Here is a 19,229-nt window from a genome sequence, read left to right as displayed (position 1 = left end):
TATTGCAAAATAAGTTTTATTAAAAAAACAACATGAAAATGAAATCAAGAAAAGAAATGTAAAATTTATTAAGAAAATACATGCTTTTTCAAAGTGTACCATGTACATTGATGCCTTTCGCAGTTTTTCCACATTAGCCCTAAAAGAAGATTTCATTAAAATTGCATCCTATTATTATATAGCAGCAGGACACAGTAATGTACAGGCACAACTACAGGATTTTTATGCCACAGTTTACAGTGGTATTACCATTATGATAATACAAAAAAATCATTTTGTGTATCTGTCAGTAGCCAAATCCCTCTTTAAATACAATACCCACCACAGACTGGCTGTTTTTCTAAAACAATCATACTTCCGGCATATATTACAAATAAGAAAAACTTGCATTTATAAATCATCACACCAAAGTACTTATACAAAAAAAAACTAAAGTGACCTTGAATTTAGCAACTATCCCCAAAAAAGATTACGTAAAAAAGTGAGCAAAAAGAAAATGTAACAGTAAACCAAACATATATTACACACAGTTACTATCTTAGTTACTGTATGGCAATCTCAGTATTCACTGATACAAGATGTTTAACTTCATTGCTCTAGACATCTTTAACTTTGTGGCATTTAAGATCTCAATAAGACAAATACTAATCCTTATCCAAAGGCAATAGTGCATTTCAATTGTAAACACTTGCAGACGGATCCATATGAACATCAGGTTAATAGTGCTTTAAGTGCTTCGCTATAGTACCATACTCAGTAAATGTACAAAAAACATGGCGACTTATAGACGTAATTTTCCTGGCCCCTGGCAAACGTCATCATATAGATTATATGCAGTATTCTAATTTGACTTGATAAAGTACCATATCATGTTTAGAAGTACCTCGATTTACCACAAAAGTACCATGCTACATATTTACCATCAATGTACAACAGAACTATGACAGTACATTTGTATCCACAATGGAAAAGCAACTGAATTGAACGGTGGTGAAACAAACCTCTCCTATTAAAAATGAAGATGATGAAGATTTAAAGCTGACAAAGTCTCTCAGGCTTCATCGCTGGTGGCACTAAGATTTTCTTCCAGCTCTAATCTGGTGTTAGGAGCCACATGTGAGGTCACATTCAAGTAGCCCATCTCAGTGGACTGTGAGACAGGTAACGGTGAGGAGATCTCCAAGCTCTTCACTCCAGACTCCCCCACTTTGCGAATGGCATCCAATATTCCCCACGAGTCACTATAGCAAGATATTAAGATGTTACTGTTTGTTTTGTGACAGTACTGTGCTCAACGGGGTTGATTTGACTTCACTTTTTGTGTCTCAATACGATTTTTTTTTTATAATTTACAATTCAATGTGTTGACATACCTAAACTTAGGCACTGGGAACACATTTATATAAGTTGATAGACTTAACATGTCAAGATACTGAAGTCATACCTTGGAGTTGATGTTCGCAACAGTCCATCAGAATAAACTCCAGAAGGAAACATTTTCTTGACTTCCTATAACAGACAGACGCATCATGATGGCATGACTGTAAGCCAAACTATTTAGAAAAATCAATAATTTAATAAATAATTGATGTAGATTATTACCTCAGCAGTACACACAGACTGAAGGTTTCTCAATGCACGGTCTAAAATTCCTATGTGATTGGCCAGTGTTAAAGTTTTATCTTGCAGCTGCTTATTTTCCATTTCTAGGAATTTAACCCTTGATAAGAGACAAAAAAGAGGGTTATAATACTTTTGTGTTTGCTTATTGAGAACTGAGGAAAGCATTAGACTTTTACCTCTGCTGGGTGCTAGTGGCTGTTCTCAGTCCATCGTTTCCCATCTCCTCAGCCTCGCTTATTCGCTGCAGAAGTTCTCGTCTCTCGAGGAGAAGCTGGTCATTTTCTTCTGTCACGGTCCGTATCCAGTCCTTCTCCTGCTCATAGTTTAATACACACTGGGTGAAGTACTGTACATGTTGTTTTATGTAAAATTTTACAATTAACTGAATAGCTCATACAATGACACTATTATATGTATTTTAAGGACACTTCACATTTTTTTGAAAATATTCTTATTTTCCAGCTCCCCTAGAGTTGAACATTTTATTTTTATTGTTTTTGAATCCATTCAGCCGATCTCCAGGTCTGGCTGTACCACTTTTAGCATAGCTTACCATAATTCATTGAATCTGATTAGACCATTAGCGTTGCATTCAAAAATGACCAAAGAGGTTCGATATTTTTCCTATTTCAAACTTAACTCTGTTGTAGTTACATCGTGTACTAAGACTGATGAAAAATTAAAATTTTTGATTTTCTAGGGCGATATGGCTAGGAACTATACTCTTATTCTGGCATATTAATCAAGGACTTTACTGCCGTAACATGGCTGCAGGAGGAGCAATGATATTACGCAGCAGCCGAAAGTAGTCCCCTTAGTAACTTTCAATAGCAGGGAACTCTTTTCGTGCACTGCGTAATATCATTGCGCCTCCTGCAACCATGTTACAGCAGCAAAGTCCTTGATTATTACGCCAGAATGAGAGTATAGTTCCAAGCCATATCGCCCTAGAAAATCTAAATTTTTAATTTTTCGTCGGTCTTAGTACACAATGTAACTTGCAGAGGAGTTAAGTTTTAAATAGGAAAAACATCAAAACTCCCTGGTTATTTTTGAGCGCGATGCCAATGGTCCAATCAGATTCAATGCATTATGCCAAGCCATGCCAAAAGTGGTACGGCCAGACACGGAGATCAGCTGAATGGATTCCAAAACTGTAAAAATCAAACGTTTACATCTAGGGGAGATGGAAAATGAGCATATTTGTGGAGTGTCCCTTTAACGTCCAAGATGGCGTTGTTACCAAAAGCTAGTTATTAAAGTTTAAAATATGGATATTTTTCTTACAGAGATCACATCGATTACCCGCAAAGACCACTATTAACCCCTTGGAGCCGTGTGGATTACTTCTGTGAAGGATGAATGCCATTTTTGGGCTTCAAAGTGAGAAGTTGTTCCCTAATCCCTGTTTTCTCCCATTGTGATCTTGGAAAAGCAAGGATATTTAATAAAATAACTCCAAATGTGTTCTTCTGAAAGATGATAGATGCATGTATCTCAGATTACTTAAGGGTAAATCATGGGGTAAATTTGATATCTGGCTGGAGTATTGATTTAATTTATACATTATTATATTAAGTTATTTCATATTATGAATACAATGGGGGTAGCCTTTTAAATCCAGCTATGCTACTGAAACTAATGGCACCTAATGAATGATCGACTTATTTCTCAGTCCGTCACAAATATAAAATTGGCCACCACAAATAGATGTTTGCACATCGCGTTCATCACTACCTCTGTCTCACCTTCTGTACAAACACCCGTGGCGTCAGTCAACGCGCTCCGCTAAGCCTCATTTAAGTTGCATTTAAGTATATATGCGGACGTGCGCATCGCGAATGTGCTGCCACAAACTGCAAGTCTGAAAAAAACTAGTATGGTGTTTCTATTTCTCAACCTGTGGATGTTTTTCATCGCTAAAAGGGAGAACTTACAGCAAAGCACAGATGACAACAGGTTTACTCGAGACAGCACAAGCTAGCATGAAGGTAAAGCTAATCTTTTACATTATAGTGATGACGCTGCTAGTGACGATTCTCTCAGACCAATCAGTGATCTACAGTGTTTTCGCTTCACGTTTTGGTATCAGCTCGGGTCGCTTGGAACCCCAACCGAGGTGGTACTAAAAAAAGTATTGGGTACTACGTACAGCACCGAGTGTAAAAGCCCCCGAAGGTAAGCTGACCTGACCCAAACCAAACCGTGGGGTACTAATGTAAAAGCGCCATTAGAGAGAGAAAGAGGTCGATTGGTCTATTTATTAGAAAGGGAGACCAATCAGGAAACAATCACTTTCTCATTTCGTCTTGTTGATCGCTATGTCAGTCTCTTCAGATTGAGACCTTGTAAAAAATTATTTGAACGTCCTGACCTCTCCAATTCACACATTCTCGAATAACTTAATCATTTGCGGGCATCAGGGAGCCGCTTTTATATGCGGGAAACTCCCGGTATGTCCAGGAGAGGTGGGATGTCTACATTTACTGTAATTGCATGGGAAAGAGTGACCCGCGCATTCTAAAATTGTAACGTTTACAAATAGCAAGTGGGTTGAGGTTTGAACTGATGTAGGGTGCGTATACAAACAGTTTTCTTGGTTGAAGTGTCCCTTCAAGTTCTTGCAAATTAAATAAAAATGTCTCACTTTCTCAGAGAGGATTGTTGCAAGGGCCAGATCATTCTCCAGCTGCTGGATCCGGTGTTCATGTTGAGATACTGTCTTGATGAAGATCTGTTTGGCTCTGCGCAACTTGGTTTTATGCTGAGATTGTTTCTCATTGTGTCTCCTACAGAAGAGTGAACATAACATTATCTTCAAGTCTATATTTGATAATGTATCAAGTAGCATCTTGTGAGTCCTTCTTGAATGACTTTAACGTGGATTTCACAGACAAGCTCACATATGACTGGACTTTACCTGATGTTTGTGTCAAGCTGCTGAGCGACCAGCTTAAGTTCCTCTTGCAGTCTTTCACACTCGTGCTGGGAGGAGAGAAGTTGCTCTTCAAGCCTGTGGCAGCTCTTCTGACTGAGTCTCTGCTGCAGGACACATAATGATCCAGTCAGGAGCTTAACTGACACATCAGCTATGATACTAACCATGCTCCAAATGCATTCTGGGATTGTCTTACATGCAATGCTGCGTTAGATTAGATATCTTATCAGGAACAACACTGCATTATGCATTTAAAATGCTATGTTTTATGCTGCATTTACACCAACCGCGGTAGAGGCGTGAAGCGCGAGTGACTTCAATGTTAAAGCAACACTGTGTAGTTTTTTTTACCTTTAAATAATGTCTTTAAAATTATTTCAGTGATAGAACAACATTTAACTGGACAAATTGTGCTGTTGCTGCAACCTGAGCAGCCTCCTAGCTGCTACAAGCACACTCTGAAAGTGGCGGTGGAGGGTAGAGCACACAGCCCCGCCTCTCCCCCTGCCTGCAGAAGAGTGTCTGATACCAGGAACTGTTGCGCTTTTCAACCACATGGGGGAGCTGTAAGGCATTTTTACATGGAAACTACATAGTGTTGCTTTAAGTGAATGTGCAGACGCATTGATGCGCGTCTGGAGGTCCCGCGGCGCGGAAGGCGCGTTTCTGCCTCATTTGCGCGTCTAGCTCGCGCAAAAGGCGCGAATTGAGCGTTGTGCGCGGTACGCACGGTACGCGCGAATGGTGCTTTTTGTGCATTTGCGTTCACGCGAATTTGCGGCTGACGCCCGAGTTGAAAAATGTGAACTTTGGTGGAATTTCGCGCCACGTTAACCAATCAGGAGCCTGCTTGCTGCTGTGGTGGCAGCCCCACCCGGAGTCACTCACTCAACCAACGATTGATATTGTCCGTAAGCAGTCAACCGGAGCTATACGACACAAGTTCTTATTTCTATAGAGGAGACAGGAATAAAAAGGACCTCGCTTGGAAGAGTGTCAGTGAGGACATCGGGCAACCTGGTAAGTTGTAATACACACTTCACTTTTGAGTCGTGACGTGACGTTTATCAACCCGTGCCGTTTATTTTCCCCCTATAGTAAGGTTACTAAATACAAACTGGTAACTGTCTCGATAAATGCACAATCAACATCAGTCATCTTGCAAACAGACAACCGCATAGCACTTGCCCCTCCCACAAGAAGCGGATTTTGCCTCTGACGCGGGTCAAATGCTTGCTTTTTCCGCGCGTCTAGTCCAGTGTTGTTTTCGTCAACGATGACGATAACGAAATGATTTCGTTGACGCACTTATTTTTTATGACGCTAACGCGACGATGACTAGCTAAAAATGTCTCTAAGGTGACGAAAACATGACGAGACGCTTTCGAGTTTTCATTGACGAAACGAGACGGAACGAAAATGATTATAAGTCTGACGTTCATAATGCATGTCATTACTGCCTATTTTGCGTGAAATCTGTCTGTTTTTAGCTCAAAAGTATCAGCAATGCTGCCGCTTTCTATCCCTGTTTTGGGTCAACACTCAACACAGTCTCACTCACGCTCACGCCCACCACCCGGCTGCCGCCATGCCGCGCACGCGCACCAGATTTCAAACAACAACAACAACACACGAGTTCTAAGGACCGTAGCGGTGACGCCAATAAACGGAAACAACAAGATGATTTATGGACATACTTTCAGTATAATTCATCAGACAGAAAAACGGAATGCATATTGGGAGACGACGGTAAATGTGGCCACAAACTAGGTGGGAAGAATACCACCAATCTCAAGCGGCACCTGAATGCTCATCACGCTAATATCTTTTAAAGGTAACTAACAAGTCACGCTGTTAACATATCATATACATTCAATTTTACTCGACAATCGGCTTGTGACACATTTCATGGTAAGCTTTAGGTTTTACATGTATCTGCTTGTCAAACCTAAGCCCATTTCCAATACTTTTTGTGGTGTACTTAAATAAGGTAAGGCACGCGTTTCTCAACTTTATAAGCGAGGTCTCAGCGTAACACACAAACTCAACATGATGGTATATTAGGCTAAACTTTTTTCTTCATAACTTTTTGTTATGACATGCGCAGAAGGCAAACCGACTAAAACAACGGCAAGCCCTCAGGGACAACCTTAATGCACATTTTAATTGTATTAAATACACCACAATTTTTAACCTAAATTCATTGGTTAAAAAATACTTTTTTTACTAAAATTGACTTAAACTTGACTAAAACCTTTTTGCGTTTTCGTCGACTAAAACTTGACTAAAACCTTTTTGCGTTTTCGTCGACTAAAACTTGACTAAAACTATCAATTTTACAAGTGACTAAAATGTGACTAAAACTAAAAGCATTTTCGTCCAAAAGACTAAGACTAAAACGAAAACTAAAAGGGCTGCCAAAAACAACACTGGCGTCTACTCCGCTCTACACACGCGAATGCACTCAAACTGTTCAAGCGGCAAACTAGGCGCGGTAGACGCAATTTTGATGCCTGAAACGTGGTTGGTGTAAACTCAGCATTAGAACAAAAATCACTATTCATTTCATTGTCATTTTGAACAGATTTACACCACAAACCTCTTCTCTGGTGGTGTTGAGTTCACTTTCCAGCACCTGCAGCCGCATCTCCAGCTCCTGTGTGTGGTGAGACAGCTCCGAGTTGGCCCGCATCAGAGTCGCCTCCTTCATCCTCATCGACCGCACCTGCTGCTGTAATTCCTCATCTTTCTGCTCAAGCAGTTTCCTGTTGGAAAACACAAACCAATTTGTTAAGTGTTGACAATTTTAGGTGATGTCAGCATTTAGGCCTGTGATGTGTGCTGACCTCTGCAGCTGCTCTTCTTGCATTTTAGCTCTGAGGGCAGACAGACTATCAGACATATCTCTGGTCTCTCTTTCCAGTTTGCTGGTCTCTCCAGATCTGGCTTCTTCCAGACGCAGCTGGTGCAAGGTGTTCTTCAACTGCTGCTGCAGTTCGACAACCTGCAGAGAAATTCACAGATAGAGAGATCGCACTTTCATAAACTTGATAATTTTTGCTGCTCTGAACGCACCTTCTTATCTGCAGCGATCACGCGTGCCCTCTCCGCATTTAGTTCCTCCATCAAAGTGTTGTTAGTCTGTTTGCTCTGAGAGCTTCTGGCCACCTCCAGCTCCAGATCTCTGGCCCTCTGATGAAGTATCTCCAGCTCTGCCACCTGCTCTGCTGTGCTCCCCTCCAGCTGGGCTGCTTTGGTCTGGACCTGTTTCAGCTCCGCACACAGCTAAACACAACAAAGCAAAAAGATGAACAATGACATATGTGACCTGTCTGTGAAATCCAGTCTAAAGTTTTATGATCTAACTATAAGATTAGGAGTTCGATCAGCCATCGATTTTAATCTTTGACATGAGCTTAGTCAATTATTCAATCAAAGATATCAAGGTTACATCACGTAGGAGAATTTGATAAATCTGAGGAACGTACCTTGAGCTTCTCTTGTTCCAGCAGTGCATTGTGTTTCTTAAGGTCTAGATTCTTCTCTCTCTCATAGCGTAGCTCTCGTTCAGCAGAAGTGAAAAGGTGCTGGGTTCTCTGCAGGTCCTGCTTCGTCTGTTTGTTCTCCTCTCCCTTCTGCTGTAAGAGCGAATCTTGTGCCTGTGACAACCACATATGTTCAATCACACAGGGGACATATGGAGAACATACAGGAGGGGTCTTTAACTACTCTTCCAGATTTTCAAAATGAAAATATGATGCGGGTTTACCCCTATTTTTTACCTTTTTTACATATACGTACATGTATATTATATTATTTTTATTATATATGTTATAATTAATGTTGTTTTTGTTACTTTTTGTTATAGGTCATATATTAAAAAACATGCATTTAAAAAAAAGATGCACACATCTTGTATCCAGTATTTGCCTTTTAATTAATGAAATTTAAAAACAATTGCAGTTCAACATTGCAAGAGCCAAAATATTAATTGTTCAACCATGAACCTTGCACAAAATAAGTGCAAGTGTAAATAATAATTTTGTATTGCATTTCTGTTTAGCTTTTAAAAATTGTTACATTTCAAGTATTCACAACATACAGCCTTGTCCTAATGACTAAAATAATTTTTTTTTAAAGGAAAACACCACAGTTTTTCAATATTTTACTATGTTCTTACCTCAACTTAGATTAATTAATACATACATATCTTTTGTCAATGCGTGCACTTTTAATCTTTGTACAGCGCCTCGTGAATGTGTTAGCATTTAGCCTAGCCCCATTCATTCCCATGGCTCCAAACAGGGATGAATCCAGAAGCCACCAAACACTTCCATGCTCTCCCCAAAGACTGCCACATGAGTAGTTAGATGAGTAAGTATGGTGGCACAAAACAAAACTTTTGTTTGGAGCCATAGGAATGAATGGGGATAGGCTAAATGCTAACACATTTAAGAAGTGCTGTACAAAGATTAAAAGTGCATGCATTGAAAAAAGATAGGTATGTATTAATTAATCTAAGTTGAGGTAAGAACATAGTAAAATATTGAAAAACGATGGTGTTTTCCTTTAATATTTTAAAGATATATAGGCTAAACTGCCTTCCCATTGGACAACACAGTCTGAGTTCGCCCCCTAGTGGCAGATGTAATTTTAGTTTAGTCGTAAATTCGTGTCAACATAGGAGAGAAGCTCATTCCAGCACAAGAGCCTTCAATCTATGAATATATTTATATTTATTATACTTAAAATCAATCGTTTTTAAAGGATTCAAGTGTTACTGATAAAGTTTAACAAAATAGGATTAATTATTTTCACCTTGAAAATTGAGTGTTTTGACTGGAACACACTGAAATACATCACTTCTAATCGGCGTGTCACATGCAAACGGTGTAGCGCGGTGTAGTCGAACAAGGTTATTTTATTTAATGCATCCAAAGCTCATATTGGATCCAAAAATTGCACACCGGAGATGGTTGGCGCCCCACGCAGCCCATTTTTGACTCTCCTTACGTTTATTGCCCGTCATGTCATGTACAGTGGAAAGGCGGCTTTAAAGTAACCACGCTGATTTAAAATCAGACAAAGATGACCGGCGGGCCGGATAAAGTTGATCGCAGGGCCGCATTTGTCCCGGTTGACTAGCCCTGATGTACAGTATAGAAATGTTATAGCAATGTTTTGTGTATGTATGTACTGTGAAAGTGAAATAATGGTGAGCGGATCTGACCTTAGCCCGAGCCTGAGCTTCACTGATTTGGGCCTGCAGGGCCAGTAGGTGTTGGCCGGCAAGCTGTCTCTCCTCCTCCAGCGTGGAATGAAGCTTACTCATTTCTGACTTCACACAGGCCAACTGGATGAGAAACACATTACACCAAACAGTTTACGCATACCTTCAACTAATAGTCTAAACACTCCACATACACATTTACAAATCAGTGGCATCTAAATAAAAGGCAAAGGAACTATTGCAATTTATGGACAGCGCCGTTGTGGCTTTAAATATTTGAATTGAAGCCAGTGTGATAAAACAGTGGTGGGTTACCTGACAATGCCTCTCATTTTCTGCTGTTGGCCTGTGGTTGGCCGTGTGCTCCTGTGAAGCTTTGGGTATCTGCTCTCTAGCCAACTGGAGCTGCTGTTTAACATGCTGGAGCTCCAGACCGAGTCTCTCCCTCTCCCCATTAGTCTGAAGCCTCTCCTGGGTTTTCTCACTGAGCTCCCTCTGCAGATCCATCACATGACTACGCTTCTCCATTAGTTCATCCCTAACATACAAATCAGTAACAATACAAATCACCACACGCTCTCTATAGAGACGGTAGACTGTTTCTTCAGATGCACGTGTGTTGTCCTAAACCGAAGTGAACTTCAGGTATGTATTTATTCTTCCATCGGTCGGGCTAGTGGCTAAACTGATCTCTGAAACAAAAATAAAAGGTTTTGGTTTGAGGGGAGACGACGAGGCTGGATCACAACTGTGCGAAGAGGTTGGGCAGCCAGGCAAGAATTCAAGGACCTGTAGCTAACATTATATAAAGTTACATTCATTTTACACGTAACGGTAGCTCAGTGTAATAATTGATGCGTGTTAGATATGATATATGAACGAAGGTCATTTACTTGTCATTTATATCATAAATAAACTACTGTAAAAGTTACTCAATTCACATGCAAAGACATCAGACAGAAATCGACTTGTCCTTTACATATAGAGGTATGGTAGTAAAAACCAGTTTAAAAGTCAGACAGATGGTGGAATATAGTCAAATAAAACAATACAGTGAATAACATTTTGTTGAAAATAAAGTAAAAAGTGCCTTACTTTAGTGTATTGAGCTCCTTCTCCTGTCGAGTCAATTCTGTTCTGAGCTTTTCCACCACTGACTTTAGCTCTGCCACCTGCTCCCTGCTCTCTCTTAGGTTGTCTTCGACCCGACTGTTCTCTGTCTGAAATGTCCGGTTGTCCTGAAGTCTCATTTGAGCGCGCTCCAGCTGAGCTACCTGAAGACATGACATCAGCAAGGATTTTGCAGGCAACGGATAGTTCCCGACAATGAACAAGATTTTAAGGTCACGTTCTTTCTGATCCCATTTTTTAAACCCTAGTAAGTGTTGCTATAATAGCAAAAATTACACCTGTAAAATGATAAAGCTCAAAGTTCACTGCCAGGCGATATATTTTCTTTAACAGAATTCGCCTTTCAAAGCCTACAGCAAACGGCCAGTTCTTTAATGATGTCAGTAAAACAGTTTTTGACTAAACTCCGCCCACAGGAATACGTCAGTCGCCAGCTAAGCTAACGGCAAACTAAGCTGCTGTCGAATCACAACACACTAAACAAGCTAAATAATCAGAACTCGATAAGTATTTCTGAAGGAGGGACTTCATAGAACAAGGAAGACATCAGCCCGTTTTTAGGACAGTGAAAACAGTGCTATACAGATAAGTAAAGTGTGTGAAAAATACAGCGTTTTTTTACACGTGAAACATGAACACGTGTTATATTGCGCAATGTAAACACAATCAAAGCTTCAAAAACACAGAAAGAAATTACAATAAAACTGTATTACCTTTTCTTCCAAAATTCCCTTTTCTCCTTTGATCTGTGTGAGATTCTTATTAAGTGTTTTGCCCTGTCGACATTCTGTCTCCAGTCTCTGCACCTCTACACGTAATCTCTTCAGTTCCTCATGGTCTCTTTGCATGACCTGTTCACAAAATGAATAGCTATTAGGTAAGAGAGCACTTTATTACAGTTTTTTTAACATCTGCATAGTGCACAACCTTCATCATTTTAGCAAACTATGTATATTCTATCATCAGTGCTGTGTGACTAAAATGACCTCTTTCTCCTTTTTAAGAGCAGACTGGGCAACAGATAGGTCAACCTCCAGCTGTTTCCTCCACCCTTTTTCCTCAGCAAGCCGACCTTCAAGGAACTGAAGTCTTTCTTGAGTGCTCTCTTTAAGCTTTGGATTAAAAACAGTGAATATTACATTCAATTACACTATCAGAGAGTGCAAAAGTGTCACAACAAGTCCTAACAGGCAAACAGAATCTTGTCAGGTCACACCTGCTTTGAACTTAAAGATTTGTGTTATTACCTCTGAGTTGGTTCCTCTACCGCGATCTTCATCTTTCTTCTCAGGTTTCTTAGTGTTCCTCTTTAGCTCTAGCTCTACACTTTTAATCTAGAATAAAACAGGTCCAACATTAACTCTTTCCCAGTCGCTGACAAATTATCACGTCAATTAAGAGAAAACATTTCCCTGCCAATGATGCTTTCCTGACGAGTTTTTGTGGTAATCTGTAATTACATTATTACTAGATGGATAATCAGTCCTTCCAGAAAAACGCAAAGTTTTTTTGTGATTGTTGCAGGGGAAAATCCTTGATCTTGCGGCACGTTTTCTTAAAAAATGCGATGGAATATGCGGGATATTTATGTGATGAAATTGCAAAAACTGTGAGAACTTGCAAAAATTGTTTGCAGCTTTTGCAGCTTTTCGTTGATGTTCACATCGCGTAATTGCATCACTTTATAGCATTCCCATGGCAACAGGGAATGCGATCGCATAATCACATTTTTCTGGAGGGACTGGATAATAGATCCACTCTTACCCAATTTATAAAAAACTGAAGCAAAATGAATTTAACAACATTTTATACTCTGTGTATGCTTTGATCGTCATTCTGAATCTGATCTCTAATAAAATGCCTTTAAGAAAATGCAATTTTTGCTCAAAATTTTGTATTTTGATGAACGTTTTTTTCCCCGCTTTGTTTGTTTGTTTGTTTGTTTAAAAGCAAAGGGTCTGTCCTTTCATTTGATATATTTGTATGTTTACATATTTTCCTGGAAGGCATTTTGTGAACCTTTTGTAAAAAATCACTAATCAACTTTTTTTTTAAAGGCTGGCGGGGGAATGAGTTAATGTTCAAGCGATCATTCATCAAATTCAGCACAGAGATGAGCAAATGCAGTAATAAAAACTCACTTTTCTCCGTAAACCCTCCATCTCACAATCGTGACGCTCCCGCTCCTCTTTAGCAGCGTTCTGCGCCTCGCCCAGCAGTGCCTCCAGTTCCTCGTTTCTCTCCACCAGCTCCTCGTGCTCCTTTTGCAGCTTCTTAAGCCTCCTCTCCATCTCTCGCAGACGGCTGTCCTTATCTTCAGACTCCCTTTGACACCTGCCAACACATCACCACCCCATTAGTAGTGTCTTTATAAAACAATGCCATGCACTGAGATGATTGTGACAGGATGATATACAGTAGTGTAAGGTTATACTTTTTGTGAAGTATTTCGTCCTCTGGATCTGGATTGACATTATTCCCAACACCCTGGAAAAAGCAACAGCATTTAGTGCTCTTATGGGAATTATACAAATATTAAACATACTAACATTATGCAATTTATGCTACTTAAGTAGCAAAGTATCAGTTCATTCTTACCCGTGTAGAGATTTCATTGTTTCCTTGATTTAAGTGCATCTTGGATTGTTCAACCTGTAACATATACAATCTGTTATGTTACAGTCAAAGTTTATTTATAAAGCACTTTAACAAGTTTTTACTGAATTTGCAAATAGGGCTACATAGTACCACAGTTACTGGCAGTGACAAAGTCCAATGTGAAATATATTTATACTTGCCAGTTCAATGAGAGTCTTCCTTTCTGTGTCCAAGGAGCGAACTCTATCCCGCAGCGCTCGAATCTCCCCGTCCAGTCTTTCATTGCGCTCCTTGGCCTTCTGCAGCTCCACCATATCTACCAAAAATTGGGTTTAAAACTCAAACAAATTCTCTCCTCACTAAGGTCGAGGTAGACAAATATGAGAAGGATGAGTTGCAATGACAAATAAAGCTCTCTCACCACACTGTTTAAGCTTGTCCACTTCCTGTTTTAACTGCTCCACCTCCTCCCCAGTTTTCTGCAGGTCAGGTACTGAGGATTTGATATTAGGGTCAATGACGTGATGGTAATTATTTTGTGTCCGTATAGATAAATTAAATGTAAAGGGTTAAAAAATTGTAAGTAAATTTGCAGATTTCTTGCATGCATTCTCTTTTTTGAGGACCAAGCCTAAAATTTTTGATTTTATTTCATTTTGAAAGAATATTTGGGGGATAATTGCAAAAATGTCTATGTGGTGTAACCGGTCTGTGTCAATTGGTGTAACTAGTATTTTTTTATTAAAATATAAATATATTCATAAAGATATATTTATTTCTGTATATATTTATATCTAGTTTAGGGTAATATTATTTTACATCATTTGTCAAAGATTATTTAGAAAACTGTTTTCAGCATATGTCAGAACAAATATTACAAAAACGCATTAAAATTTACATTTAGAAATAACCAATAAAATGATATTACATTTTTTTTGATGATTACGCTTACATGCCACCAAGGTGGATAAAATATTTAAGATTTCTCATTCTTTGACGCAATTTGCGGTTACACCATTTGACATTTTCAGGTTCATTCAGTCTTAACTTTCATAAAAATGGTGCAAATGTAATTTTTTATTGCATAAAATTGACATAAATACACTGTGCATTGAAATAAACCTGATGCATGCTTTTAAAACCAGGTTAAAAAAAATATTTGAATTTCTCATCTTGTCAAAACATTTTTGTCACTGACCCATTAATAAAGGTTGTGTTATGCATAATCTAATAGAAATAAAGAAACTTGCAAAATGCTTAAACTTCATTTCACCTACCACACACGCTCTGGATCTTACGAGCCAGATCTAGCTCATCCGTCAGGCGGCGAATCTCTTCATGTGCCATAGCAAGACGACTAGATGCCTCTTCCAAATCCCTCTCCAACCTCTGGCGCTCTGTGCGCTCTCTGTTGAGCTCTTCACCGTGGGCCTACAAGAAAATATAGCGAGAAATAAATTTGTCTGGATCGGAAAATAGCAAAAACACGTTAAGATCAATGCGCGTTTCACATGCACGTGCCATAAAGGTGAAGCCAAACATTTATCATGTTCCAGACAGTGGATTTTTAATAATACGTTCCTTCACCAACAACCATGAGAAAAGCAACAGACGACAACCTGTGGTTAGTAACCACCACCATAAAGCAAATGTGTCCATAAGTTACTAAAATCCAGAGTGCAATGCCAGAAGTGTTAAAAGCGTTCATTCAAGACAGTTTTTATTTTTTGCTTTGTGTGGAACCAAGATGCAAAACATGCATTATGTCATAAGGTTAACAACATATAGCTGTTACAATCTGCTTCAAATAGATAATCTCATCAAAAAAACTCTGTATGGGTCATGCTATATTTGCTAAATATTTGCGCATCAGCCCTAACAATAGACAGTACAGATATGACGGGAACATACAGGAACAAGATTCTGGGCTTTTAGTGTAGCCTTGCGCGCACCAAAGAGCTTCCTCCAAGGACTTTGAACTGATGCTTCCTGTCCATTTATAGTGGAACACAGAATTAAAAGAAACTATGATATGTGAGTAAAACACAGGGATGGACAATAAAACAGGACTGCTTTTAAATTGGCAACCCATCTCACCTTGTTTTCATTTTCCTTTGTACGGTGCACATATTCCCTTTGCTGCCTAAGCTCCTCTTCCATCGTGTGACGGATATGATCAAGCTCCTCCTAATTTCCATAAGTGGCAGATATTAAAATAACAATAAAACCAGTAAGCCACTGCTTTTACACTATTAACTCTTTCCCCGCCATTGACAAGTTATCTCGTCAATTAAGAGAAAACATTTGCATAAAAAAGGTGTTCTTGATTAATTTTTATGTTAATCTGCAATACCACAATTATCCACTAGATGGGGCACTTACACAATTTATGAACAAACTGAAGCCATAATGTTATTTACTAATTTTAAACTATGTGTATGTTTTGATAATCGTTTTTATTTTGATCTCTAACAAAATTCCTTCACAAAGTCCAATTATTTCAGCTTTTTGCTAAAAAAATATATTTTTAAAGAAAAATACCCATATTTAAAGGAATAGTCTACTCATTTTCAACATCAAAACATGTCACTACCCCAACTAAGAATTGTTGATACATCCCTCTATCATCTGTGTGCGCGCACGTAAGCGCTGGAGCGCGCTGCGACGCTTCGATTGCATTTAGCTTAGCCCCATTCATTCAATGGTACCATTTAGAGATAAAGTTAGAAGTGACCAAACACATCAACGTTTTTCCTATTTAAGACGAGTAGTTATACGAGCAAGTTTGGTGGTACAAAATAAAACGTAGCGCTTTTCTAAGCGGATTTAAAAGAGGAACTATATTTTATGGCGTAATAGCACTTTTGGGAGTACTTCGACTCGACGCAGTAACACCCTCCCTCTCCCATTATGAGAGGGAGAAGGGGAGCGGACTTTTCAGGCGAGTCGAAGTACTCCCAAAAGTGCTATTACGCCATAAAATATAGTTCCTCTTTTAAATCCGCTTAGAAAAGCGCTACGTTTTATTTTGTACCACCAAACTTGCTCGTATAACTACTCGTCCTAAATAGGAAAAACGTTGATGTGTTTGGTCACTTCTAACTTTATCTCTAAATCTCTAAATTTAAAGGATGAAATGTTTTTTCCCGTTTTGTTTGTTTATTGTTTGTTTGAAATCAGAGGGTCTGTTCTTTCATTTGATATATTTGTATTTTTATATATTTTTAGAAAAAAAATCCTGGAAAACATGTTTGTTAAACTTTTGTGAAAATAACAAAAAATCCTGGCGGGCAACTTTTCCAATAATGGCTGGTGGGGAATGAGTTAAGAGAAAGCCAACCACTAAATAAAACACTTATACTTCCATTATTATCCAATTTGCCTCCCTTTTATGCACAGCATTTCATCTGTGCATTTAATCTGCATGTGTGCTCCCTGGGAATCAAACTCATAAGCTTGGTGTTGTTGCTTGCATTGTGCTGTACAGGAATATCATAAAATTTTAATTATCATAATACCTGCAGATGCACCTCTCTAAGGTTGCCGGTAAGGGTCTGGGTGTCCAGCTTCCTCTCAGTAGCCTCCAGTCTCTCCAGCAAAGTAACTCGTTCCACCAGCAGATAAGCCACCTGCTCACTGGCACTGCTCTGGCTGATCTCTGACAGACCCTCCTGCTCGAGCATCTCCACCACCTCCTTACATTGGGAGTCTGAAACATACCAAAACAACTTAGTATTATTATTTAAATAAATAGGTGTGTTCACTTCGTACACGAAATGTGTAAAAAAAAAACATTCACCATGCAGGTGTTTCATTTGAGCGAGCTCGGCACGAAGTTGTTCGTTGTCGCGCTCGTACTCCGCCGTAAGAGATTCACGCTCCTCCAGCATGTTTCGAATATGCTCCACGTAATTTTCCACCTTAACAAAATAGTCATACATCACAACAAAGGCTACAACTACAGTATGGGTTTGGATAAGAAATACCGTGATCATGTTTCAATGTCGATGAGGCAGACCATCATTAGCTATTCTTAAGGACATCAGCCCTGTCTGCCATATGCCGCTCACCTCTCGCATCTCGCTGGCCTGCTGTGTGCGTAATGTTTGCAGGTCCTCGGTGGCTGTGGTTAAACTGTCCTCACTACGTTGAAGCAGGCGCCAAAGGTGGCGCTCGCGCTCCTCAGCTGGAGCCTCGGGGGACATACCGTCCCTGTGCAAGCGGAGGGTGATTTCCTCCTGCTCCTTATCCTTAGTAGGAAACAAAACAATGACCTTACTTTACCACGTACTGAGAGCCAAAGTAGTTGAACTCTCCCCCTCCATTCACGAGTTATCTCTTCAATTAAGAGAAAACACTTCCCTGCCAATGACAAGTTTTTACGGCAATCCATATTTCCCGTGTTATCCACTAGGTGGTGCTCTTACACACATAAAAAATGCTAGCAACTGTTTTTAAAAGCTTATGGAGAAAAAGTTAAATGGATTATCGGATATCTCCTTGAACACACGATCACCTTGTCAACAGTGCGACTAGTCTGATTGGTTGCTGTTAAGCATCGTCTGAAAAAAATTGTGCCTTTTACTTTTATGCATTTGGCAGATGCCTTTATTCAAAGCAACTTACAGTGCATTCAATGTGTTACTGCTGCTGAAGTGGTTGTGGGTTCGATTCCATGGGAACAAACATACTGATGATACTTGAATGCACTGTACAATTGAACAACACATTTCAAGAGTACACAGTAGCACATCATTGCTATTACAGCCACATCACATGACCTCAGATAACTGATCTTACATGCATATTCTGAATGTTTTATCTATATATGAAGTATGCAGATGATTGACACTTACCTCTCTTTGCTCCATGGCCAGATAAAGCTGAACTGAAGTCCTCGCATCACTTGCAAATGAGCCAAGAGTGTTTATGAGAACAAAGTTCAGATTGTAGTTTCCAACATTTGCCAGGCAAAGCGTCCATGAAAGCCTCCGAACTAACCATCACTTCATAAATAAAAATAAATATATCAATGCGAAATAACTGTGCTCTGTGTTTTAAATTTACAAGTTAACATACATTACATCGACACAATAAACAACACAAATACAATAAAGCCTTTGATATAATAATAAATAATAATTTAAGATATTACAGTTAAAGTTAGTTGCAACAGATGGTTAATAAATACTCTCTGCATAATCATCCGTCTCACAGCTGTATTGTATTTGACAAATGTTGCTTCGTTTGTAAAGCAAAATGAATTCTGTTATCTGGGATTTGTTTATGAAATATAAAAAGTTTTCTTACCTAACAGTACCCGTCCGCTAACTTTGGCTAACGGGCTAGTTACGCACGGGTCTCGTTCCACACGACTGCTAAAGACAACAAAACAAAACAAAAAAGACTGTCGCTGTCCTTCGAAAACAATTGTTAACAGCTAATAATGACTATTTGTTTGCAAATACTTAAGAAGTACTAAAGTGTTCATGTTTTGAGGCCTACAGACTAGTATTTTGTTGCTGCTGCGTGCGGTAGCTTTACTCGAGCACCTTGGCAACGGGTTAAACCATTGTGTGCACTGGGGGGGTTGAGTTGTTTTACATTAGACCAGCAGATGGCGCCGCTAGCATAATAAATCAATACTGGGGCGCAGAAGCATACAAACGTTAAAGCAACACCAAAGAGGTTTTTTTTACCTTAAAATAA

General features: G+C 39.2%; 1 protein-coding gene across 5 annotated transcripts; it reads right to left on the bottom strand.

The window, feature by feature from the left end:
• Positions 1 to 44: 44 nt before the first annotated feature.
• Positions 45 to 19,099, bottom strand: ccdc30 (coiled-coil domain containing 30). 5 transcript variants are annotated; one of them, XM_055188136.2, is made up of 29 exons: positions 18,831 to 19,098; positions 18,377 to 18,526; positions 17,591 to 17,770; positions 17,320 to 17,440; positions 17,039 to 17,229; positions 15,618 to 15,707; positions 15,432 to 15,545; positions 14,798 to 14,951; positions 13,942 to 14,013; positions 13,721 to 13,836; positions 13,521 to 13,574; positions 13,357 to 13,409; positions 13,064 to 13,256; positions 12,170 to 12,256; positions 11,909 to 12,034; positions 11,636 to 11,773; positions 10,887 to 11,065; positions 10,107 to 10,329; positions 9,792 to 9,914; positions 8,050 to 8,220; positions 7,637 to 7,846; positions 7,408 to 7,565; positions 7,161 to 7,326; positions 4,544 to 4,665; positions 4,271 to 4,412; positions 1,800 to 1,936; positions 1,603 to 1,720; positions 1,445 to 1,509; positions 45 to 1,241 (listed from the first exon to the last, which is right to left on the bottom strand). In XM_055188136.2, exons 2-29 carry the CDS (start codon positions 18,389 to 18,391, stop codon positions 1,052 to 1,054), a joined length of 3,708 nt encoding a protein of 1,235 aa, XP_055044111.2. In that variant the 5' UTR covers positions 18,392 to 18,526; positions 18,831 to 19,098; the 3' UTR covers positions 45 to 1,051. The 5 variants fall into 5 exon arrangements, with proteins under 5 accessions (XP_055044111.2, XP_055044112.2, XP_055044113.2 ...); XM_055188137.2 differs by having other exon boundaries at positions 15,432 to 15,509; XM_055188138.2 differs by lacking the exon at positions 13,942 to 14,013 and having other exon boundaries at positions 18,831 to 19,099.
• Between the last annotated feature and the right edge of the window lie 130 nt (positions 19,100 to 19,229).

The sequence above is a fragment of the Misgurnus anguillicaudatus genome, chromosome 13 (genome assembly GCF_027580225.2).
Source record: "Misgurnus anguillicaudatus chromosome 13, ASM2758022v2, whole genome shotgun sequence".
In the NCBI taxonomy this organism is placed as follows: Eukaryota; Metazoa; Chordata; class Actinopteri; order Cypriniformes; family Cobitidae; genus Misgurnus; species Misgurnus anguillicaudatus.
The sequence above is the reverse complement of the archived record's forward strand: the minus strand, read 5'-3'. Positions and strand labels throughout refer to the sequence as shown.